The 21,191-nt window shown below is 43.2% G+C and overlaps 1 protein-coding gene and 1 long non-coding RNA gene across 2 annotated transcripts in view; both read left to right on the top strand.

The window, feature by feature from the left end:
• Positions 1-21,191, top strand: part of LOC308662277 — a 907,910-nt gene that overhangs the window by 760,666 nt on the left and 126,053 nt on the right. The gene's annotated exons all lie outside the window — the stretch shown is intronic.
• Positions 6,734-15,942, top strand: SLC46A2 (solute carrier family 46 member 2). The gene is made up of 4 exons (XM_081316514.1): positions 6,734-7,942; positions 10,433-10,516; positions 12,535-12,691; positions 13,887-15,942. The coding sequence occupies exons 1-4, from the start codon at positions 6,919-6,921 to the stop codon at positions 14,011-14,013; spliced, it is 1,392 nt and encodes a 463-aa protein (XP_081172640.1). The 5' UTR covers positions 6,734-6,918; the 3' UTR covers positions 14,014-15,942.

Below are 21,191 nucleotides of genomic sequence, written 5' to 3'. Positions count from 1 at the left end.
TATTTCTAAATGCTTTTTGAATAAATGAGGCATGTAAACATAATGCGCTTGTAAGGGCAGCATCTATTTCAATAGTTATTAGGAAATGAAATTACAAAAGCAGAAGTAGAAAAAAAATAGAATAATTCTCCTGGAGGATAATCCTTTGCTCCTGTTCACAGAAGTTTAGTGAAAACAGTAATTTCAAATGGCTTAATAATAATCTATTACTGTCACCTTATGTAGCCTTTAAGAACATTCAGTGTTTCTGTTTCAGATGTACAGGTGAAATTCGAAAAATTAGAATTATCATGCAAAAGTTCATTTATTTCAGTAATGCAACTTAAAAGGGGAAACTAATATATGAGATAGACTCATTACATGCAAAGCAAGATAGTTCAAGCCGTGATTTGTCATAATTGTGATGATTATGGCATACAGCTTATGAAAACCCCAAATCCACAATCTCAGAAAATTATAATATTACATGCAATCAATAAAACAAGGAGTGTACATAGAACAATATCGGACCTCTGAAAAGTATAAGCATGCATATGTACTCAGTACTTGGTTTGGGCCCCTTTTGCAGCAATTACTGCCTCAATGCGGCGTTTCATGGAAGCTATCAGCCTGTGGCACTGCTGAGGTGTTATGGAAGACCAGGATGCTTCAATAGTGGCCTTCAGCTCTTCTGCATTGTTCGGTCTCATGTCTCCCATCTTTCTCTTGGCAATGCCCCATAGATTCTCTATGGGGTTTAGGTCAGGCGAGTTTGCTGACCAATCAAGCACAGTAATCCCACGGTCATTGAACCAGGTTTTGGTGCTTTTGGCAGTGTGGGCAGGTGCCAAGTCCTGCTGGAAAATGAAGTCAGCATCCCCATAAAGCTCGTCTGCGGAAGGAAGCATGAAGTGCTCCAAAATCTCCTGGTAGACGGCTGTGTTGACCCTGGACTTAATGAAGCACAGTGGACCATCACCAGCAGATGACATGGCTCCCCAAATCAACACAGACTGTGGAAACTTCACACTGGACTTCAAGCATCTTGCAGTGTGTGCCTCTCCATTCTTCCTCCAGACTCTGGGTCCTTGGTTTCCAAATAAGGTGCAAAAGTTACTCTCATCAGAAAAGAGGACTTTGGACCACTGAGCAACAGACCAGGTCTGTTTTTCTTTAGCCCAGGTAAGACGTTTCTGAAGTTGTTTGTTGTTCAGGAGCGGCTTGACAAGAGGAATACAATATTTGAAATCTATGTCCAGGATCCGTCTGTGTGTGGTGGCTCTTGATGCACTGACTCCAGCCTCAGTCCACTCCTTGTGAAAGTCCCCAACACTTTTGAATGGCCTTTTCCTGACAATCCTCTCTAGGCTGCGGTCATCCCTGCTGCTTGTGCACCTTTTTCTTCCACACTTTTCCCTTCCACATAACTTTCTATTCATGTGCTTTGATACAGCACTTTGGGAACATCCAACTTCTTTTGCAATTACCTTTTGAGGCTTTCCCTCCTTATAGAGGGAGTCAATGATGGTTTTCTGCACAACTGTCAGGTCAGCAGTCTTCCCCATGATTGTGATTCCTACTGAACCAGACAGAGCCCATTTAAAGGCTCAGGAATGCTTTGCAGGTGTTATGGCTTAATTAGCTGATTAGAGTGGGACACTTTGAGCCTAGAATATTGCACCTTTTCACAATATTCTAATTTTCTGAGATTGTGGATTTGGGGTTTTCATGAGCTGTACGCCATAATCATCACAGTTATGACAAATCACGGCTTGAACTATCTTGCTTTGCATGTAATGAGTCTATCTCATATATCAGTTTCCCCTTTTAAGTTGCATTACTGAAATAAATGAACTTTTGAATGATATTCTAATTTTTCAAGTTTCACCTGTATTTGGATTTGTTTTAGGAGTATTTTCATGTGAGTCGGCATACATGCTAATGAAAGATCCTGTCTAAACAGTTTCTGTCTGAGTCCGTGTTCTGACTTGGACTTGGTCATCTATCTCTTCTGGAAAGAATCTTTGCTCTCTAGCTTTAACTTTGTTCTGGACTTTGAGATAAGGATACAAAATGAGTTACTCACCGCACAGAACAAGGATTGTTCAAGCTGTGTCATTGTCCTTGCCTTCTTTTAATTAGAAATGGAATAATGTGGGCAGATTCCTTTGAGTCTCAATAATATATTTTTTTCTTTTGTTTATTTAACTGACTGGGAGCAATCCAGAGTTTGTCATAAAACGGGGTGGCTGTATAAATGTTTTAAATAAATAAATAACTGGGCTTATAAACCACTCAAAACAAAGTTTTGGGTAGTGTGCATGCCAACCCCTGTAAATTAGATGAAAAGCAATAAACTTTGCAATAAAACAGTAACCTCCATTCATGAAAAATAACAAGGCAGAGATTCTAATGCATTCAACCGGCATCAAGCAAAAAACAAAGCTCTTGGTTGATGGAGCAGATCCTCCTGCTCCATAGTCGGACAGATTTTCTAAAAACCAGGAGGAGGAGCATTCAGCTATTTGGGGGAATGCTGTTCCCTATTAGGGGGACAGTGACTTGCCTGCATGATCCCTGTATGGAGCAGTTCCTGAAGGAAGTAATACAGAGCAAGCCTTCCTTACTACATCTTACTGAGTGGCCAGATCAGGGGTAGGCAGCCTTTGCTCTTTTATGACTCATGGGCTTCAACTCCCAGAATTCCTGAGTCAGCGTGGCTCAGCTTGGAAACCTCTCCCTTTCCCCTCAGCATGGCTGGCTCAGGAATTCTGGGAGTTGAAGTCCATGAGTCATAGAAGAGCCAAGGTTGCCTACCCCTGGGCCAGATAGTCCTGGAAGAAGATGGCTCTGCAGATCCCCACATCTGAGCCATGACAGGCTTCATAAAAGACAAATTATATTTGAAAACTGGCAAGTAATGCAACTCTGAAAGTGGCAGATGGGCAAACTGAGAGGCGCCTCATCCCCTTAAACATACCAAAATAAGAGCGATCATGAATTCCATTTGGATTTATTAGATTTCTGTGTGATTTCTGAATTAACCTCTTGCTCCTGACTGGGAATGGAACTTTGCCAACTGTCAGAAATACGACATATAGAAATTTAAAGATATTCAATGGTATTTTAAAAAAATAATTTGAAACTATTCAAAGGATGTCTTCCCTTCACATAGACATATTGCACAATGAGATATATAGATCAAATAACAATGTAATACACTGATATGTGCATTGTTATCCATAATTCGTGTTTTCTTGGTGAGATTCTTCGCAGAAGAGATTTTTTTTTATGGATCCAGCAATTATTCTTCTCCATTTGATACCCTGAATTAAGGTGTAAATTACAGGGTCGTAAAAAAGGAGGGTTTTATTGATATAGGTATAGGCTCATCCTCCTTTTCCCCTTAAACCAGGGGTAGGGAACCTTGGCTCTTTTATGACTTGTGGACTTCAATACCCAGAATTCCTGAACCAGCCATGCTGACTCAGGAATTCTGGGAGTTCAAGTCCACGAGTCATAAAAAAGCCAAGGTTCTTTACCTCTGCCTTAAACCATAACAGAAAATTGCCCTGACACACGATGACATTGCCCTCATTTCATCTCCAACCCACAGATGAGGCAGCTTAAAGTTACAGTAACTTTAGCTGTTCCCTATAAAAATAGTGTTTTCCTGTCTCTTGATCCAATTTTGGCCAACAGCACATTCATTGCCAATGGGGTTGATGACAGAATTATGATGGGATCTGTCCAATAGCTGTGGTCTTCTGGCGATTGTTCTCCAGAGCCATTTTGACTGGGGCAAGTTTCTCCAAATGTTACCCACTCCCTACGGAATGCCTGACTGGTGCTTTCTAAAGCCCCGGTTAGACCTTACTGTTGTGATTCAGGGTCAGCCTGTGGGTTCGGCAGTTGGGTCGGACGATTCAGAGGAGGAGGGGGGGTGTTGGAGAGCTTGCTGAGAATAGCCTTGAGGCTCCACAGAGCCCTCAGCCAGGCCCCTCCCATCTGGTTATGACGCAGACCCAGCTGTGTGAGCCTGACAGCGTGGATGAAGATGACCCACAGCTGGCCCTGTTCAAGGACGCCCGACGCAGGAGGCAGTCAATCAGCAGTAAACAGAGGAAGGCAATGGGGCACCTCGGAAGGAGGCAGAGAGAAGCCACGCCCTGAGGGGAATGTGTGGGACGGCTGGTTTGCTGAAGGCAACCGTTTGAATAGCTCCTGTTTCATGGTTCGTGTTTGCTCTGTTTTGCTCTGTTTGCTCTGTTTTATGTTAATAAATTTGGTAGGCTTAGTTCCAGCCTCTTGCCTTCTTGTAAAGGGGTTGTCCCTGCCTTTTCTGCAGGGCCGGTAGTAGGCTGGTACAGAACACTTACATAGGTTCCTTAAATACATGAGTATAGCTGTCTTGAAAGGGTATCAGATCTGTTTTTTTTAATAATACTGAAAAAAGCTGCACAGAAAGTCAACATGAGCTAGGAAAGAAAGATAGGTTTTGCCAGTTATGTGCTGCTGGTTCGGTCACCATGGTATGCATTACAGGTTTTCTCCTGCTTCTCCCAAGAAGAGGCTTTGTGTGGCTGTACTCTTACCATTTTTAATCGTGTTGTAGTGGTGATCCCATTTTGCCTCCCCCATGGACTACTTCTGCGTGCCAATAGCCGCACTCACTTGCTATCAGCACTGCCATTCCTTTACAACTTTGGCCAAGGACCGAGCCTGCTCTTGACTGATTGATTGCCTTTCCTATTCTACCCTGCACTTTTTTTCATACCTGGTAGCCTGACTGACACGTCACAGGTGTGGAGGAAGGACTTGGGTTGAACAGGAGGAAGCAATCTGTTTCTGGGGCATTTTGGTTCAGAAACAGGCCAAGTGACAAGTTACACAGTGTAGGCAAAAAGCACTTTCACTCCCGTGAATGTTTAATTAGGCAACTTATTTTAAGAAGTGCCTGGTCCTTTCTGAGCTTCTGTTCTTGATTCTCTAATTGTGGGTTGTAACTTGATTTAGATTTAGATTTATTTCATAACTCTAAAAAGCCACCCGGGTCTATGATGACTACTTCTTTGCCGAGACTGTGAATAGCCTTACACGGTATGCTTGGCAAACATTTGCTTGATTTAAACAAGATTACTGAAAACTATTTTAAAAAAGGGATCTGTCTATCCTTTCTCTAAAGACGCAAAGTATCTGAAAATTTCCCTGTGAGCACTCAGGTAATAACAATCGGTGTATTCTGAAATACGCAACAGCTATCTTGTAACACACACTACTTTGGGACTCAAGTTCCTTTTACTCACCTTTCTGGTATAGTAAAGTCCATTCCCAAATGTGATTTGGGAAACACTTCTCTATCAACATATGTAAGTTGTAGTAGGTTTCTCTAATCCACAGCCTTTATTCTGATTACAAAACCAAATATGGGTTGAAAGCATATTTGTTTCAAACTGCTTGAAAGGAAGACATTAATGAGCAAAGAAAGTATCATTGAAATTTTGGTGTGGGGTTTCCCCTTCCCTATTGCTGATTTGGCAAGAGCTTTAAATATATTAAGGAAGCAGAACTGAAGACTGTTTTTAAAAGAAACACTAAACATCATTAGGTATATAAACAGAAATGAAAAATCACCTATCAGCTGCAGTGTTCCTGATCGGAAGAAAGAAAAATCACTATCTTTTCCAGGAAACAACCTTGATGAAATATAACGCCGGTTTTTCTAACTCGAAGTACAGAAACATAAAGTCCTCTCATCCAAAAAAACCCACACTGAACAAGATTGTTGTGCTGTTCCCACTTAATCCACTGAACGGTGGTGTCCAATTTAGAGAAGATGGTTGTCATAAGATCCGATAGCCTTTTCTGTACAGGGAGGTGAATGATCATGCAAGATTGCAGCCAAAAACAAGTATGTACAAGTCTGATGATTTGTGATTTCTATAGCCCCTAATAGAGGCATATAATTGTCATGGGCAAGTTTGTTAGAGATGATAGATAGATAGATAGATAGATAGATAGATAGATAGATAGATAGATAGATAGATAGATAGATAGATAGATGATAGATAGATGATAGATAGAGATGATAGATAGATAGATAGATAGATAGATAGATAGATAGATAGATAGATAGATGATAGATAGATATGAGAGAGAGAGAGAGAGAGATAGACATGAGTAGATAGATGATAGATGATAGAGATAGATAGATAGATAGACAGACAGACAGACAGACAGATATAGATACACTAAATAAATAAATAATATAAATATTCTGTCTTTTTGGACTACACACACTGTCAAATTCACATGATGCTTCACATGCCTTCCACGACTCTTACCAACCCCATGGAGTTCACCTTACTACACTTCCCTTCTCCCTCAGGATAAGTTTGAGAAGTATTGTCAAGAAAAAGGTGGCAACATCAAAACTGTCAGGATTGTCTCTTGCCAATACTCTGACTAGAAAGCTGAACTTCTAGTAGCTGGGGGGAGGGGACAGAGAGAGTATTCATAGACATACACTCCCACATGAGCACACCAGCAAAAGCCTCATTGTAATGTAATACATTTTGGGTCACTAAAACACACTGGCCAAACTTCTTTCGCTTCCTAAAAATCAGGTTGAGAAATTTCTCCTCAGATCATGTGGTTTCTTGAAGGCACACGGAAGAGTCAGCTCATTGGGGCACACCGCATGTTCCCAGTGCCTGCTAAGACAATCGGAGCTTGATAGAAAGAGGGAGGAAAGAAGAAAGAAAAAAACCTGTTCGAGGAGACCGAGAGAGGAAATCCCTTCTTAGCTTCTGCCTTTAAAGTTGTAAGCAAGCTTTTATTTTCAGCTTAGGAGGGCTGGGTTGGCTCTCAGCCTTTTTTTCTCCTTTTCCTCAAGAGAAATGAAGCCACTGTCTTGCGGGGACCACAAATGCTGACACAATGAAGACCTGGATTGAACCTCTTGTGGCTGGTGCTCAGCTTGCCAGTGCTTTCTATGACACAGGACTGTTGCTGGTGGTGAAGAACTACTACAACGGGACCAACTCTTCTTCAGCGCATTCCAGCGAGGAGGCTCAACAAAAAGCAATCTCTGATTTTTACATCATCTACCATCTTGTTGACGGGTTAACCCCACTGTTATCTGCTTATGGCTTGGCCAGGCTGGGTGACCGGATAAATCGGAAGATCAGCATTGGTGTACCTTTAGCTGGCTACTTACTCTCCCGTTTCCTTCTACTCCTTCTGATCTTGTTGGCTTGGCCAATTGAGGTGATGTATGGGGCTGCTGTCTTGCACGGCTTGACCGGGGGATTCACCACCTACTGGGCCAGCATCATGGCACTGGCCTCCCAGGGCTCATCTGAGAGCAGAAGATCACTGCGTTTCATCAGCATTGAGCTCATTTATGGCATTGCCGGTTTTGTGGGAAGCATTGCCTCGGGACACCTCTTTGTTACCTTCCATCTCGGTTACCAGCATGGTATAGTGCTGATTTCCTGTAGTGTTGCCTTGTATGCCTTGTGTGTCATCTATAGTCTATTTGTCCTCCAAGTACCCAAGCCGGGAGTTTGTGACCCGGCCGCTTCCACCCACGTGATCCAGCCTGACAGCAATTTGGCCGAGGATGAGAATTTTCTGCTCCGTGGATGTTCCCCCAATTTGGGACTTGCCAAGTCCATTATTGCCATGCTCTTTGTGGCAGCCCTCCTATATGATTTGGCTGTAGTTGGGGCAGTGAACGTGCTGCCACTCTTCTTCCTCAAGAAGCCGCTGAGCTGGGGACCAGAATATGTCGGCTATGCCAATGCTGCCGGCCACCTGATCTTTATTACCAGCTTCCTGGGAGTCTTTGTGTTTTCCAAGTTTCTAAGAGACACCACCATGATCATGATTGGGATTGTGTCCTTCTCAGCTGGCATTCTCATTATGGCCTTTGTGCGATGGACATTCCTGTTTTACACTGGTGAGTCAGAGCCTTGCCATGCCCCTCTCATTAATTCCATCCACAGATATATATATTTTTTAATTGTGTGAAAGATTTATTGCTCTTCTTTTATAATGGCCTTTAGTAAATTCAAGACGGAGCCTTTTTCTAATTTATGTGAAAGTAAACCCAATTCACCTTGCTTTTGAATAAGTCTCTATAATAGGGGTCCCCATCACCGGTCCGTGGACCGCTACCGGTCTGTGGCCTGTTAAAAACCGGGCCGTGCAAGCAACAGGCGAGCACATAAAGCTCCATGTGGACATTCTTGGGATTAAATTGAGCACCCCAAACCATCCCGTCCACACTGCTGCCACCCTCCACTGCCGCTGTTGGTCCCCAGAGCTGGAAAGGTTGGGAACCGCTGCTCTGAAAAGGCTGCACAGGTGTGACTCCCATTGCACTTCCACGTAGGATCTGTAAGGTCATTAACTGAAGCAGCTCTATAGAAGCTCTGTAGATGCACAAATATCAAATTCTGCAGCACTCAAAATTATTCTTCTGATATTTATAGTACATTATGCAATCGCATAAGGTGCAATGCTGCATAATTTATTCCACTTCTCCTAAACATTAGGAGTGGGAAGGGTCATAGATTTCTCTTTCATGATTGACAATTCTCTATGCTCTTGGCCTTTTCTGCGGCTTCTGAAGTTTCACCACGCATTGTCTGCACGCTTCCAAGCATATTTTTGTGACAATGGAGGCTAGTGGAAGGTTGTCCTCTCAAGTGAAAATTAAATTTCTCAAAAAGTTAAATTCTCTTCTGAAGGCTATATTCCCTACAGTATTCACAAAGCCTGGGTGTGCAGTTGAAAGGGGTGAAAGACAAAATTAATGGATGCTTTAATTCCCAGGCATTGCACATCTGAAGGGTTTCAAAAGACAGGATAAAATATACTACAGGTAGTCCTCGACTTACAACTATTAGTTTAGTGACCATTCAAAATTACAATGGCACTGAAAAAAGTGACATGACCATTTTTCACATTCCCGACTGCAGCATCACTACGGTCACATGATCAAAATTGGGACACGTGGCAACCGACTCATATTTATGACGGTCGCAGCATCCTGGGGTCATGTGATCACTTTCTGCGACCTGACAAGCAAAGCCAATGGGGGAAGCCAGATTCACTTAACAACCTTGTTACTAACTGAACAACTGCAGCGATCCGCTTCACAGCTGCGGCAACAAAGGTCATACAATGGGTCAAGACCCACTTAACAACTGTTTTGCTTAGCAATGGAAGTTTTAGGCTCAGTTGTGGTCGCAAGCTGAGAACTCCCTTTAAATCTATCCATCTAGTTTTGAATCTGCACATTTGAAAATAAAATCCCTGCAAGATGCCCACATGTATGTGTTTATATGCGTGTGTGTGTGTCTCAAAAAGCCAGAATTAATAGACCTTCTTAATTCCATCAGTATTAAATGATATAGCATCATCCCATTTGTAATATTGAGCCTTGGTGGAGCAGTGGGCTAATGCCTCCTTAAGTAACACCAGCTGCCTGCAATTAGTGCAGGTTCGAGTCCCACCAGGCTCAAGGTTGATTCAGCCTTCCATCCTTCCGAGGTAGGTAAAATGAGGACCCAGATTGTTGGGGGCAATTAAGCTGACTTTGTAATTAATGCCGCTTGGGGGTGTGTGTGAAAGCCCTAATAAGCAGGCATATACATAGAATGAAGGCTACTGCTAAGCTTGTAAGCCGCCCTGAGTCTTCGGAGAAGGGTGTGATATAAATGGAATTAAAAAAAATAAAATAAAATATTATGCCATCCATTACAGCCCTCCTTCCTCCAACTCCTCCAGACCACGAAAATCTTGTCCATCTCTACTGTCACTTAAATCCATGATGGAAGGGGAATGCTTAAGTACCGTAGCAAGACTTTGGCTTACTCAGATAGCTGGCGCTGTTCTCTGACAGCAGTTTTCAGCCCTATTTCCAGAACATAGGCCCTGCCTTTGATACTGCATAGAGTATTGTCTAGTGGAAAATATTCCCTCATTTAACAGGCTAAACCATTGTTATTATTGCTGTTATTGCTACTCTTCGCCAGCATTACATCTGGAGATTATAATCAGTGCTTTTTTTGTAAAAGAAAAAGGTGCCGGAACTCACACATGTCATACAACCCTCCCTGCATACCCTACAAGGTTCCATCCAAAAAAGGTGCCGGAACTCCGTTCTGAGCATTCTATGACAAAAAAAGCCCTGATTATAATATACTTTAGAGAGGTTGGCTTTAGAGCCCAATGTTCAGGCTGATTTCTCACTGTCTTAGAACGTAACTCTCCCCATCATTTGCCCAGCAAACAAGACCAAGTTGAGGAAAACGGCCTTAGTTGCCAGCCATGCCGAAACATGATGCTGAGGCTTCCCATTTGTGCATTTTTAAAACACTACACTCTGATCTTCCTTAAAAAGGCATTTGACCTGATCCTTCTGCATTCTGCTCTGTTACAGCTCGTGCTGTGATGCTTTTTGCCCTGATTCCCTTGCCAACCATCAGATCTTTGTTATCCAAACAGGTCAAAGCTTCAGCCTACGGTAAGAAACAGTTCTGCATTTATTTCTTTGGAAAACACTGATTTTCAGAATACGCTTGCTTGAGTTTATTCCTATCAATTGGGTTGGTGTCAGAGAAACATGCAGTAATCCAACTTGGATGAGTCAGAAGCAAATTCTTACGCTTGCTTGTAAGACTATATTCTATGAGTATCAATGCCTCAGGCTTTGAGGAAAGCTTTCCTGAGTTGGAGGCCTCTACCTTTCCTTCCGTAATTTAGAAAATGTCTTGGGTGATTCCACATTGTCTGTACGGGCTTTTTTGGACAGAGACTTATGCAAAGCAGCCGGCACAACTTTAAACTTCTGTTTTAATATTTCATACAATGATGTCATTGAACCTTCTGGGTTACTGAAGGGAAATGTTAAAGTGTAGTTTGTGGCTGCCTCACACAAAATGAATCTTGGACCCTGCCACACTGTTGGGAGTCCAACAGTCATCATAGGCCAGGGGTAGGTAACCTCGGCTCTTTTATGACTCATGGACTTCAACTCCCAGAATTCCTGAGCCAGCTTGGCTGGCTCAGGAATTCTGGGAGTTAAAGTCCATGAGTCATAAAAGAGCCGAGGTTGCCTACCCCTGTCATAGGCTGCCACCAATCTAGACTTTCTGGAGGCTTCTCATTTGATTCAGAATAGAGCTGGAAGGGACCTTGGAGATCTTCTAGTCCAACCCACAGCACAAGCAGGAGACCCTATACCGCTTCAGACCAATGGCTGTCCAATTGTCCAGTTGCAATGGACAATCCTTCTATAAACCAACGTCCCTGTCCCCCCCGCCCCAGTGGCAATGCACCTACACATGGTGGAAACCAGAAGTTGGAGAAATGACCTATGGCCTTATCTAGTAGGGCATTTCTTTTTCCCAGAAAAATAACCCATGGAAATGTATAAATATATAACCAACTTGGGCTTGGGATACAGTTAGTTGGTCATTCAAAGCTCTGGTATGTTTTTTATGAATCCAGAAACCCAAATCATCTCTTAAATAAAGCCACAGTACCTTTGATTAATTGTGAGTTATTTACCCTCACTGAGTCAGGTTGAACCAACTTAGAAGAGAGGATTAATTCACCTTTTTGACTTCATGACATAGATCTGAGAATCAGGAAAAGCACTTCTTTGAGGGACAGGGGGCTGAAATGGGGACAACCAGGAATGGACAAGCATTACTAAGCCTCTCCCCATCCTACTAGCAGTGACTCTCAGCCAAAATTGTCCTCCCGAGTTTTGTTTATAGTATATTAATATTGCATTTCAAAAGTCAGGAAGTAATAATTTCCCAACTGCCATAAAGGGGACCAGCATGCTGTGCTATACATTCCTTAATCTAAGGGTCTTCAGACTTGACCCTTTTATGATTTGTGGACTTCAGCTCCCAGAATTCCTCAGCCAGACACGCTGGCTGAGGAATTCTGGGAGTTGAAGTCCACAAGTCATAAACGGGCCAAGTTTGAAGACCCCTGCCTTAATCCTACATCATATTTTTAAACCTGTTATAGTTCCAAATTCCAATTCAAAAGAAGTTCCACTTGTCAAGCTCTTCCGTTATGTAACATTAGCGCTCTGAAATCAACATAATTATTGCCAATAATATAATTGGCTATAGAATTAGTTTCTACCACTAATCTGCAGTTGCTTGTCCTATTAATAGTAAGCAACAATAACATTCTGGCTGCAACAGCTTGTTTACAGAATGACAAATGTTCAAACTGGTTCAAGAAGTTCAGAAATGATTATATAATAAGGCGTTTGTGCAATAAATGCTGAATTCTACCTCTCTATAACTGAAGCAATCCAGCAGGTGCACTTTAGAATAACTTTTCACAAGCTGAAATTAAAATGTGCTCTCAAGCCAGTACTACGTTGTAATTACATTTTTTTAACAAACAAACAAACAAATTAGCTACATAAATTGCAAGTCAACTGGGTTCCAGTAGAAATACACCCTAAATTCTTTTTCATTCCATCTTACATCTGCTCTCTTTTTTTTCCCCTAGGAAAAGCGTTTGTCCTCCTGCAGCTGTCACTCGTGATCACTGGAGTTGTGACAACGACAGCCTATAATAAAATTTATCAACAAACCCTGGGCTGGTTCAGTGGATTCTGCTTCCTTCTCTCATGCGTCATTGGTTGCCTAAGTCTTATCCCTATCAGGTAAAGTAAATGAAGAGCAAACTGAACTTTTTAAAAACAAAGCTGACTTTCCTTATCTGCCTGGATTCCTAAGCTTTGTTCAATGCTCTAGGACCAAAGCAAAGATTTTTCAAATTCCTGAAGCAGGAATTTGAGGCTGGCATTGGGGTCAATGTAATTCATTATGATGAACCCACAACCATGCCTCCTAGGGGGTCATAAACTACTACTCCTGTATTTTTTAAATTATATATTACAGACCCCATGCAGAGGAAGAAGAATTGGGCAAAAATTCATGTATTACCTAAGCACTGAGAATCCTGAGTATTGGCATCTCTCCAAATTTCCATATACTGTATGTTCAAGAAGATGGCAATATTTGGGTCATTCTGGACTCCAGACTGCTAATGCTCTCACTGAAATCCAACAAATGGATTTGGGTGGGTTGAAGTTTGGCCAGAGGCAACATCAGACTATCCTTTGTACAAACTCTTCTCCAGGAATGTCCACAAAACTTATTAGCCTCTTTTTAAAAAAAATGTATTTGTTTCTGTTGGGTTATGCTTTACGTGTGGGTTTTGTACCTCTGATATTTAACTGCAATACTGGTAATATAAGATTTATTTCGAGAAAGAAGATCTAAGGAGATTCTCAATTGTCTAGGTCAGGGGTAGGCAACCTTGGCTCTTTTATGACTCGTGGACTTCAACTCCCAGAATTCCTGAGCCAGCCTTGCTGAGGGGAAAGGGAGAGGTTTCCAAGCTGAGCCATGCTGGCTCAGGAATTCTGGGAGTTGAAGTCCACGAGTCATAAAACAGCCAAGGTTGCCTACTCCTGGTCTAGGTCATGATTGTCTCAAAAAGGCAACTGGACTTCCTTGATTTTTTTTCTTGAAAACGTTTCACTTCTTATCCAAGATGAGAGCTAAAGAAGCTTCTTGGATGAGATGCAAAACATTTTCAAGAAATAAACCAAGAAAGTCCAGCTGACCTTTGGAAAAGTATATTTGAGAAGGCAGGGTGTTGTTGTTTTTTTCTCCTTCTCCAGGAGCAAAATCACTTGAGGTAGCCTTCGGTCAGTTGCCAAAAAAAAGGATTATCCATTGTCCAACTTCAAGAAAATAAAATGTTGGGTATTTCAGAAATGTAGGTGAGGTCATTTACCCCTGGAAATTAATTCACTTTCTCCATTTTACTTCCTTTTCTCTCTCTTGCAGTTTTGTAGCCTACAAGCAACGGACACAATCGGATTTAGCAGAGAGATTAGCCAACCGAAAACAATTGTCGACTTCAGAAGGAGATATACAGAGCAAGATGGAGCAACCAGACAGACTGACTACCTGAAAGACAGCATTAGTCCTGTTACTAATTATGCCATTAGAAACATTTAGTTCTAGGAACTAATTTCCTGTACTCTTTCATGTATGAATAGGCTGTTGAAACAGCCTGTATGGACTAGGAGGCATGAGCTTCTTCAGCAATGCTGCTTTGGATCCACATTTCATAGAATTCTCCCTATTCTCCATTCAGGATGTGTTTGCTCACTTGCCCCCTTTCCATTCACAGTCTTTCCAGCAAATAGTCTCCTTATTCATGTTTTAAAGCAAAATACCCTTCTTGGGGACCCTCAGAAACACCTATTCCCCATATTTAGTCTGATTTTCCCCATGGCCGCCCGACTCAGAGGCTCCTTGTTCCTTAAATCTCAGTGCAACATCCAGTTTTGGGGTGATGATTATATATGCCTATAATGAGATTTGCACTCCAGTGTTTCAGGGCTCCAGGTGGTTACTTCACAAGGCTCAGGTCCTCAAGACAAGACGGTGAAGACAGAAAAACAATGAGCAGATTTCCTAGATAAGAACTGAAATAAAGCATGGGACAGTCAATGTAATACTTAGGGCAGAACCCCCAACACCTATTTAATCACCCACCAAGATCCATACGTCGCTGGATGTTATTTTAGTTATTTTTAACATAATAATAAATGACTGGGAAGCATGCATACCGCATAACAAAGTGACAACCTTTAGAAGCACCTTTAGCTATAAGGCAGCTTCTGGACCTCTTCTAAGTATTTGCCGAAAAGTAAATATGGTGAGCAACTGCAATCCAGTCCTTCGTGTGGAATTGTGCACTCCTACTCAGGCAAGATAAATTGGACGAAACATAGCACATGCTCAGGGCAGGGGGTCTAGGATAACTCACTGTGGCTAGCTCACTTCAGCCAGCTCGCCACTGCCAACTAACCGCTGCTAAGTTGCTGCAGGAGAACACCATACAGCCAACTCACCATGAGGACAACTCACTCTGGGCAGACGGAGAGCCAGGTTAGCAAGTGGGCAGATCAATAAGCACATCAGGGCAATTAGCAGGTGCTTCCCATTTTCACTCCCTCTGCCACTGCTGCTGCTGCCACCACCCACACCCAAGAGTGGAGCACCCATTAAGTTCGCAGATGATACCACCATGGTGGGTCTTATTACAGGTGGAGATGAAACAGCATACAGGGGGGAGGTAGAAAAACTATCCTTATGGTGTTTAGACAACAACTTGCACCTGAACATCAGCAAGGCAAAGGAGATGGTGCTAGACTTTTGGAGGAAAAGAGAGGAACCTGCCCCACTTTACATGGGGGGGGGCTGGGTGGAGAAAGTCTCCTCCTTTAAATTCCTGGGAGTCTACTTCCGTGAAGATCTTACCTGGAAAGTCAATACAACCCAGGTGTCCAGAAAGGCCCAACAGAGAGACTACTTCCTCAGGGTCTTGCGGAAGAACAGGGTAATGACCTTCTTTTATCAGTCTACTATAGAGAACATCCTCTCACACTGTATTGTGGTTTGGTATGCTGGCCTGACAGCTGTGGATAGGAAAGTATTACAGAGGGTGGTGAGCACAGCACAAGACATTGTGGGCTGTCCCCTGACACCACTGGATGACATCGCCAGGGCCTGCTGCCTTGGAAGAGTGAGGAAAATTCTCAGGGATGACTCACACCCTGGTCGGTACCTCTTTACTCTCCTACCATGAGGTAGGAGATACAGGAGTATAGCCAGCTGCACCAACAGGCTGAAGAACAGCTTCTATCCGTGGGCTGTCAGACTCCTGAACGGGAAATAACTCTATGTATGATTGACTTGCGAGGCCGGTGTGTTGTGCAATTAGCTCACATGGTGTAACAAGATGGTGGGTTTGTTGTCACTGTGAGTTGTGGTGGGGGGGGGCACGAAGGGAGGCTCAGCCAATCTCACTGTATACATGTTGTACTTTGATAATAAAGGTTATTATTCAGCTGCTGGTGGTGTTGCTGCTACACCAGGCCCCGGAGCCCGATGCACTGGCATTGGTGGTGGCTTTGTGCCCGGCATGGGGGCTGCAGCACCAGCAGCTCCGCACCCAGCATGGCATCAGCCTGTGAGGTGGGCTGGGCTGAGAGAGAGTGATTGGCCCCAAATCACCCAGCCAGCTTCTATGGCTAAGGTGGGACTAGAACTCTCTGTCTCCTGGTTACTTACTGGGAGAAAGCCTTAAAGTCAAATTCCTGGGATTTCAGCATGTCAGCCCATCTCAACCCATACCTTTTTTCTCAGCAGTGAACTCTGCTGAATAGCATTTGGCTTATTTCTGATTAAACCTGCATAGAATAGCTTGTGGATTGATGAAACTTAAGATGTTGATTTTTAAAGGACATCTGTTGCTTCTTGCAGGTCGGAAAGGTTTTGGGAAATCTGGGAGTGTTTCACAGAGAAAGCTTTGGGGGGTAAGGGCAAATGAAAAGCCTGATTGTCCACCACTGATCCCCATTTACTATTACCCGCCTTTTCTCCTTCCTAGATAGCGTTAGTTCCTTGGAATTTTCTCTCTCTCTATTTTCTTTCTACTGGATCCAATAAAAATGAAAATCAGTCTAAGAGTCACAGAAAAAGACCCGGATCCCAGAACTCCAGAGTGGTGCCATTAAATCAAGACTACCAACATTCACAAATGTTTTCAGGGCCTTCTTTCAGAAGATGCTTCCCAAAGACTGAAACAAGTCACGCATAAAAACAAACAATATAGAAAAATAACCTAGGCTGGGCTCAGAGATAAATATCACCTATCAGGATGCAACTAAATGGCAAAATTTACAGTTAAATTTGTTAACAGCGTTGTTTGCACCAACAGCATTTTCAGCTTCTGAGATACCTGAGATAAATCCTTTAAAACTAAAACACCTACTTCTTTTTATACATATTTGTTATCAATAATTCAATTTGCTATGCACATGCTACAAAACGAGTGGAATAAAGAATTAGAAGTTCCTATGTTGCCTAGATCAGGGGCCCCTAACCTATGGCCACCGGGCCTGAGGAATAGCTGGCGAGCCTCCACTCACAATAGCACAGCCGTGTGGGCACTAGCGGCCCCATTTGCACATGCACGGGGACACTAGCACCGCCGCCGTCACACGGTGCGTGCAGTCCATTTGTGCATGCATGTGGGAGGCAGTGCACGTCCCATGGGTGCGCACAGAGCCTATTTGCACATGTGCATGCGCATGGGAGGGAGCGCACGCCATGGGCACGTGCGGCCTACTTGCGCATATGCATGTATGCTACCACCGCCATCGTGCACTGGCCCGTTTGCGCATGCGTGGGCAAAGCCACACGGGCACACAGTTCCCCGCTGTTCCCTTCCGGGCCACCAAGCTGAAAAGGTTGGGGAACCTCTGGCCTAGACAATGGGAGAGTATCTTAACCTCTATAGCAAGAGTGTCAATGGACCTCAAATTACGACTTACGTGGAGAGACCTGGCCCATAGAATCGCCAAGAGTTGGATATGACTGACCAGATAACGTCATCATCACCATCATAACAAAGAAATAATATTTAGAATTAATTAGACTTAGTTACATTTATATAAAAAAGCAATGTCCAAGACATCATTTTGGGGGGAGATGTAATAAAGATAATGCTTCTTTAAAATATGTTTTTACAATGTTCTATACTTAACATGTTTTGGGAGAAAGCAGTACAAATATGTCTGTGGAACAAAAACTAACATTTTCAAAGGATATCATTGTGCTGAACTATATACCATGCGCTGTAAATGGCTTCTTTGTGCCCTTACTGTGGTTAAAAGGCTGATTTTGCAACATTGCAAAGATAAATGTATATAGGTAGTCCTGACTTCAATGGAGCTTGCCCATTATAGTCATATGTTGTGGGGTCATAAAACAGTCATGTAATTCAGAGGTCACCAACCTTTTCATGCTGGCAGCCCGGAGGGAAAGGGAGCAGCTGGGACATTTGCACGTGTGAGCACGCGCACACACACTCCCCAACATAGGTTGGGGACCCCTGATGTAACTGACATGATTTCATAACTTTTTTTTGCCACACTTGTTAAGTGAATGTGGCAGCTATGAAGCAAACTGTGGTGGTTAAGCTGCGGTCATTAAGTGAACACCACAGTGGATAACTAAACCAATGACTGCCTATGGGTGCAGCTTTGCTAAAAACTGGAAGTGCCGGTTTTCAAAACCCATTATAAAACACGGACACATGATTGTGGGATGCTGCAAAAGGCCGTTCATGCAGCCATGTTGCTGAGCACCTGAAGTTTGGTTATGTGACTGTGGAGGGGGGGGGGCTCAACTGTTGGAACTTTGAATTTCAGCTGCAAGTCCTCTTTTTCAGGCTGCTCATCATTTTGAAGCGACCGGTCATAAGTCGTCTACCTGCATGGCCCCATTCACTCAGTAGATTAAAGACCTATTACACTTGCCACCTATCAGCATATTGTCTATAGACATATGTTTTCTAAGGAAAGTATAATGAAATATGGAGCTCATTTGTACAAAATGCAATTAAGTTAAACAGAATAGTCATATAATGATGGTTTGAGCAAGGTGGCCATTCCCTCATTTCCAGAGCTCTAAACCTGCTAGAGCAGGGGTTCCCAACCCCCGGTCTGTGGACTAATACCGAGTCACGGCATGCCAGCAACCGGGCCGCACAAACAAGCAAAACTCCATCCGCAACATGCAGGCAGCACACAAAACCACGCACCCTCCAGTCTGCGGAAAAACCTCTCTCCACAGAACCAGTCCCTGGTGGGGACCTCTGTGCTAGAGAGTGCTAATGTGTGGTCTCCTCACAAGAAGCCAATATCCGGAGCACTTGTGGGAGATCTCCCATCCTCTCTTTGTCCAGAGAGATTCAAAGAGCTGCTCTATTCACTGGCTCTTCATTCTTTGCTGTGTTCGTTGACTCTGCTTTTCATGAAGCAATCTTCAGTCCACCAGGCCTTCTGCTAGAAGACGGCATCTATAATTTCCCATGCATAAGAACTGTCCATGCTTCCTGTGTAACGGCTAAAAAGGAAGCAATTTAAGAACTTGCCACAATCCAAATTTTCCAAATTTTAATCAAGTATAAAAATAAATTAGATGAAGATGAAGATGGATTTTAAACTCATAAATAGATGTCGACGGGTTGCACAAACACCCGTCAAATAAACAAAATCAAACCACCACTCAGTGCTTCAGGAGCAGTAATTCAGACCCAGGACTGAATCACATGCAGGGAGCGGTGCATCATCCTTGTAAGAATAAACACGGGGCTAAGTTACTTAAGGCAGGCCTTTTCAACCTTTTCACCCATTCTACAGCTTTTAGGATATGGCAACATCCGAGTACCACCAGTCGCCTAGCAAGGTGTCAAAAACTTGATGACCAAAAAAAAAAAAAAGGAATGAAGTACAGGCAGTCCTCGACTTACAACAGTTCACTTAGTGACTGTTTGAAGTTACAATGGCACTGAAAAAAGTGCCCCCCAAGCCACAGCCGAGCAAGACACCTGCCTGCCTGCCTGGCAACGCTCTTCCTCCTGTCCGAGGTTTTCATTGTTGTGAGCATTTCTGTTGAGGATTAGCAGCAGGGGTGGGGTGGGGGGTGTTTGCTTTTTTATTCCCCCCATCTGCTGGGTGGTTGCAGCAGCTTTTGGTCACTTCACATGACCCTGGGACACTGTGGCCATCATAAATATGAATCAGTTCCCAAGTATCTGAATGTAAATCACAAGACCCTGGAAATGCTTCAACGTTCCAGCTGATCGGCACTTCTTCTGGGCTCAGAAGTGCCAGGATCAGCGCCAAGCTCCAGCTGGAGCCTGGCGCTGATCCTGGCGCTTCCGATGAGCCCTGACAGCCCCAAAGAAGCACTGATCCTGGCGCTTCCGATGAGCCCTGACAGCCCTGCAGCTCCAGCCGTCTCTCGCTCAGGCTTGTGCGGTGCTGCCACCAGTTCAGCTCATTCCCCTTCCCTGCTACCACTTTTCTAGGATGGTCACGTACCATCTGCCAGGTGCCAATGTACCACAGGTGATACCCATACCACTGGTTGAAAAGCCCTGACTAAAGGCACTTCTCCATACCACCTCTCAGTCATGGGCCAGCCAAATTTATTATTTTTTTAAAATTTATTATGATTTTTTCATAGAATAAAAGACAAATCAGAAAAAAGAAAAGAAGGAAGGAGGGAGGGAGGGAGGGAGGGAGGGAGGGAGGGAGGGAGGGAAGGAAGGAAGAAGAAAGAAAGAAAGAAAGAAAGAAAGAAAGAAAGAAAGAAAGAAAGAAAGAAAGAAAGAAAGAAAGAAAGAAAGAAAGAAAGAAAGAAGAAAGAAAGAAAGGAAGGAAGGAAGGAAGGAAGGAAGGAAGGAAGGAAGGAAGGAAGGAAGGAAGGAAGGAAGGAAGGAAGGAAGGAAGGAAGGAAGGAAGGAAGGAAGGAAGAGAAAACAAAGTTAAGAAATGTGAAAGCAACATTAGGGGCTCAACAGATACAGCATTTCCTGGGGCATCTTCACACCATAATTAAGATACAAATGGGGAAGAAAGGCCCCCTTGCTCTTCATTTGCCCTTTACTCAAAAAGCAACAATATTAATTTATGAATCTTTAAAAAAAATCGCAAGGAAATAAGAAAAGGAATAATTCTCAGGTTGCTAAGGTAACAGTGACATGCCTCCCATTGTGACATGCCTCCCATTGCTAGTTCATTTATTAACCGGAGGCCTTTTGTGAGTTCTGAGACGGCTGCATTTCTTTACTGTTTTGTTGGTGGCACTCATATTTGCTCTATTTTTGGTGAAGAAATGTTTGTATTCAGAGGAGATATTACAATGGCAAACAGTTGATACAGCTTTGAAAGGCTCTACGAAAAATATAGAAGCCATAATCCCCAACTACCCCTTAAACTTTAAAAAAAAAATTCCTGTTCCCAGTTAGAAAAGTGAGCTTGTTGGGAAGGCAGTGGGTAAGGTAGAGAGAAAAATATAAAATCTAAGGCACTTGAGGCAATATTCACTGAATCTGATACTCCTCTCCTGGAATGTTTTGTGTGTGCCTGTGCACACCTTTTGTGTTATATTGCTTGGTTGGATAGCTTTGTTGGTGAATTTTCTCCTGATTTGTATTAGGACCAATGAGCATTTCCTGGACCACTTCTTGGAGGAAAAGAAAGACAAACCCTAACATTCAGAGAT

The sequence above is a fragment of the Vipera berus genome, assembly GCF_964194415.1.
Source record: "Vipera berus genome assembly, chromosome: 2".
NCBI lineage: Eukaryota > Metazoa > Chordata > Lepidosauria > Squamata > Viperidae > Vipera > Vipera berus.
The sequence above is the reverse complement of the archived record's forward strand: the minus strand, read 5'-3'. Positions and strand labels throughout refer to the sequence as shown.

What these genes read in the sequence shown, in the direction of transcription:
- SLC46A2 (XM_081316514.1), top strand. Translation starts at nt 6,919, where the DNA reads ATGAAGACCTGGATTGAACCTCTTGTGGCTGGTGCTCAGCTTGCCAGT. An exon ending in GGTCAAAGCTTCAGCCTACG is followed by an intron (nt 10,517 to 12,534) that starts GTAAGAAACAGT and finishes TTTTTCCCCTAG; the next exon opens with GAAAAGCGTTTGTCCTCCTG. An exon ending in CTAAGTCTTATCCCTATCAG is followed by an intron (nt 12,692 to 13,886) that starts GTAAAGTAAATG and finishes TCTCTCTTGCAG; the next exon opens with TTTTGTAGCCTACAAGCAAC.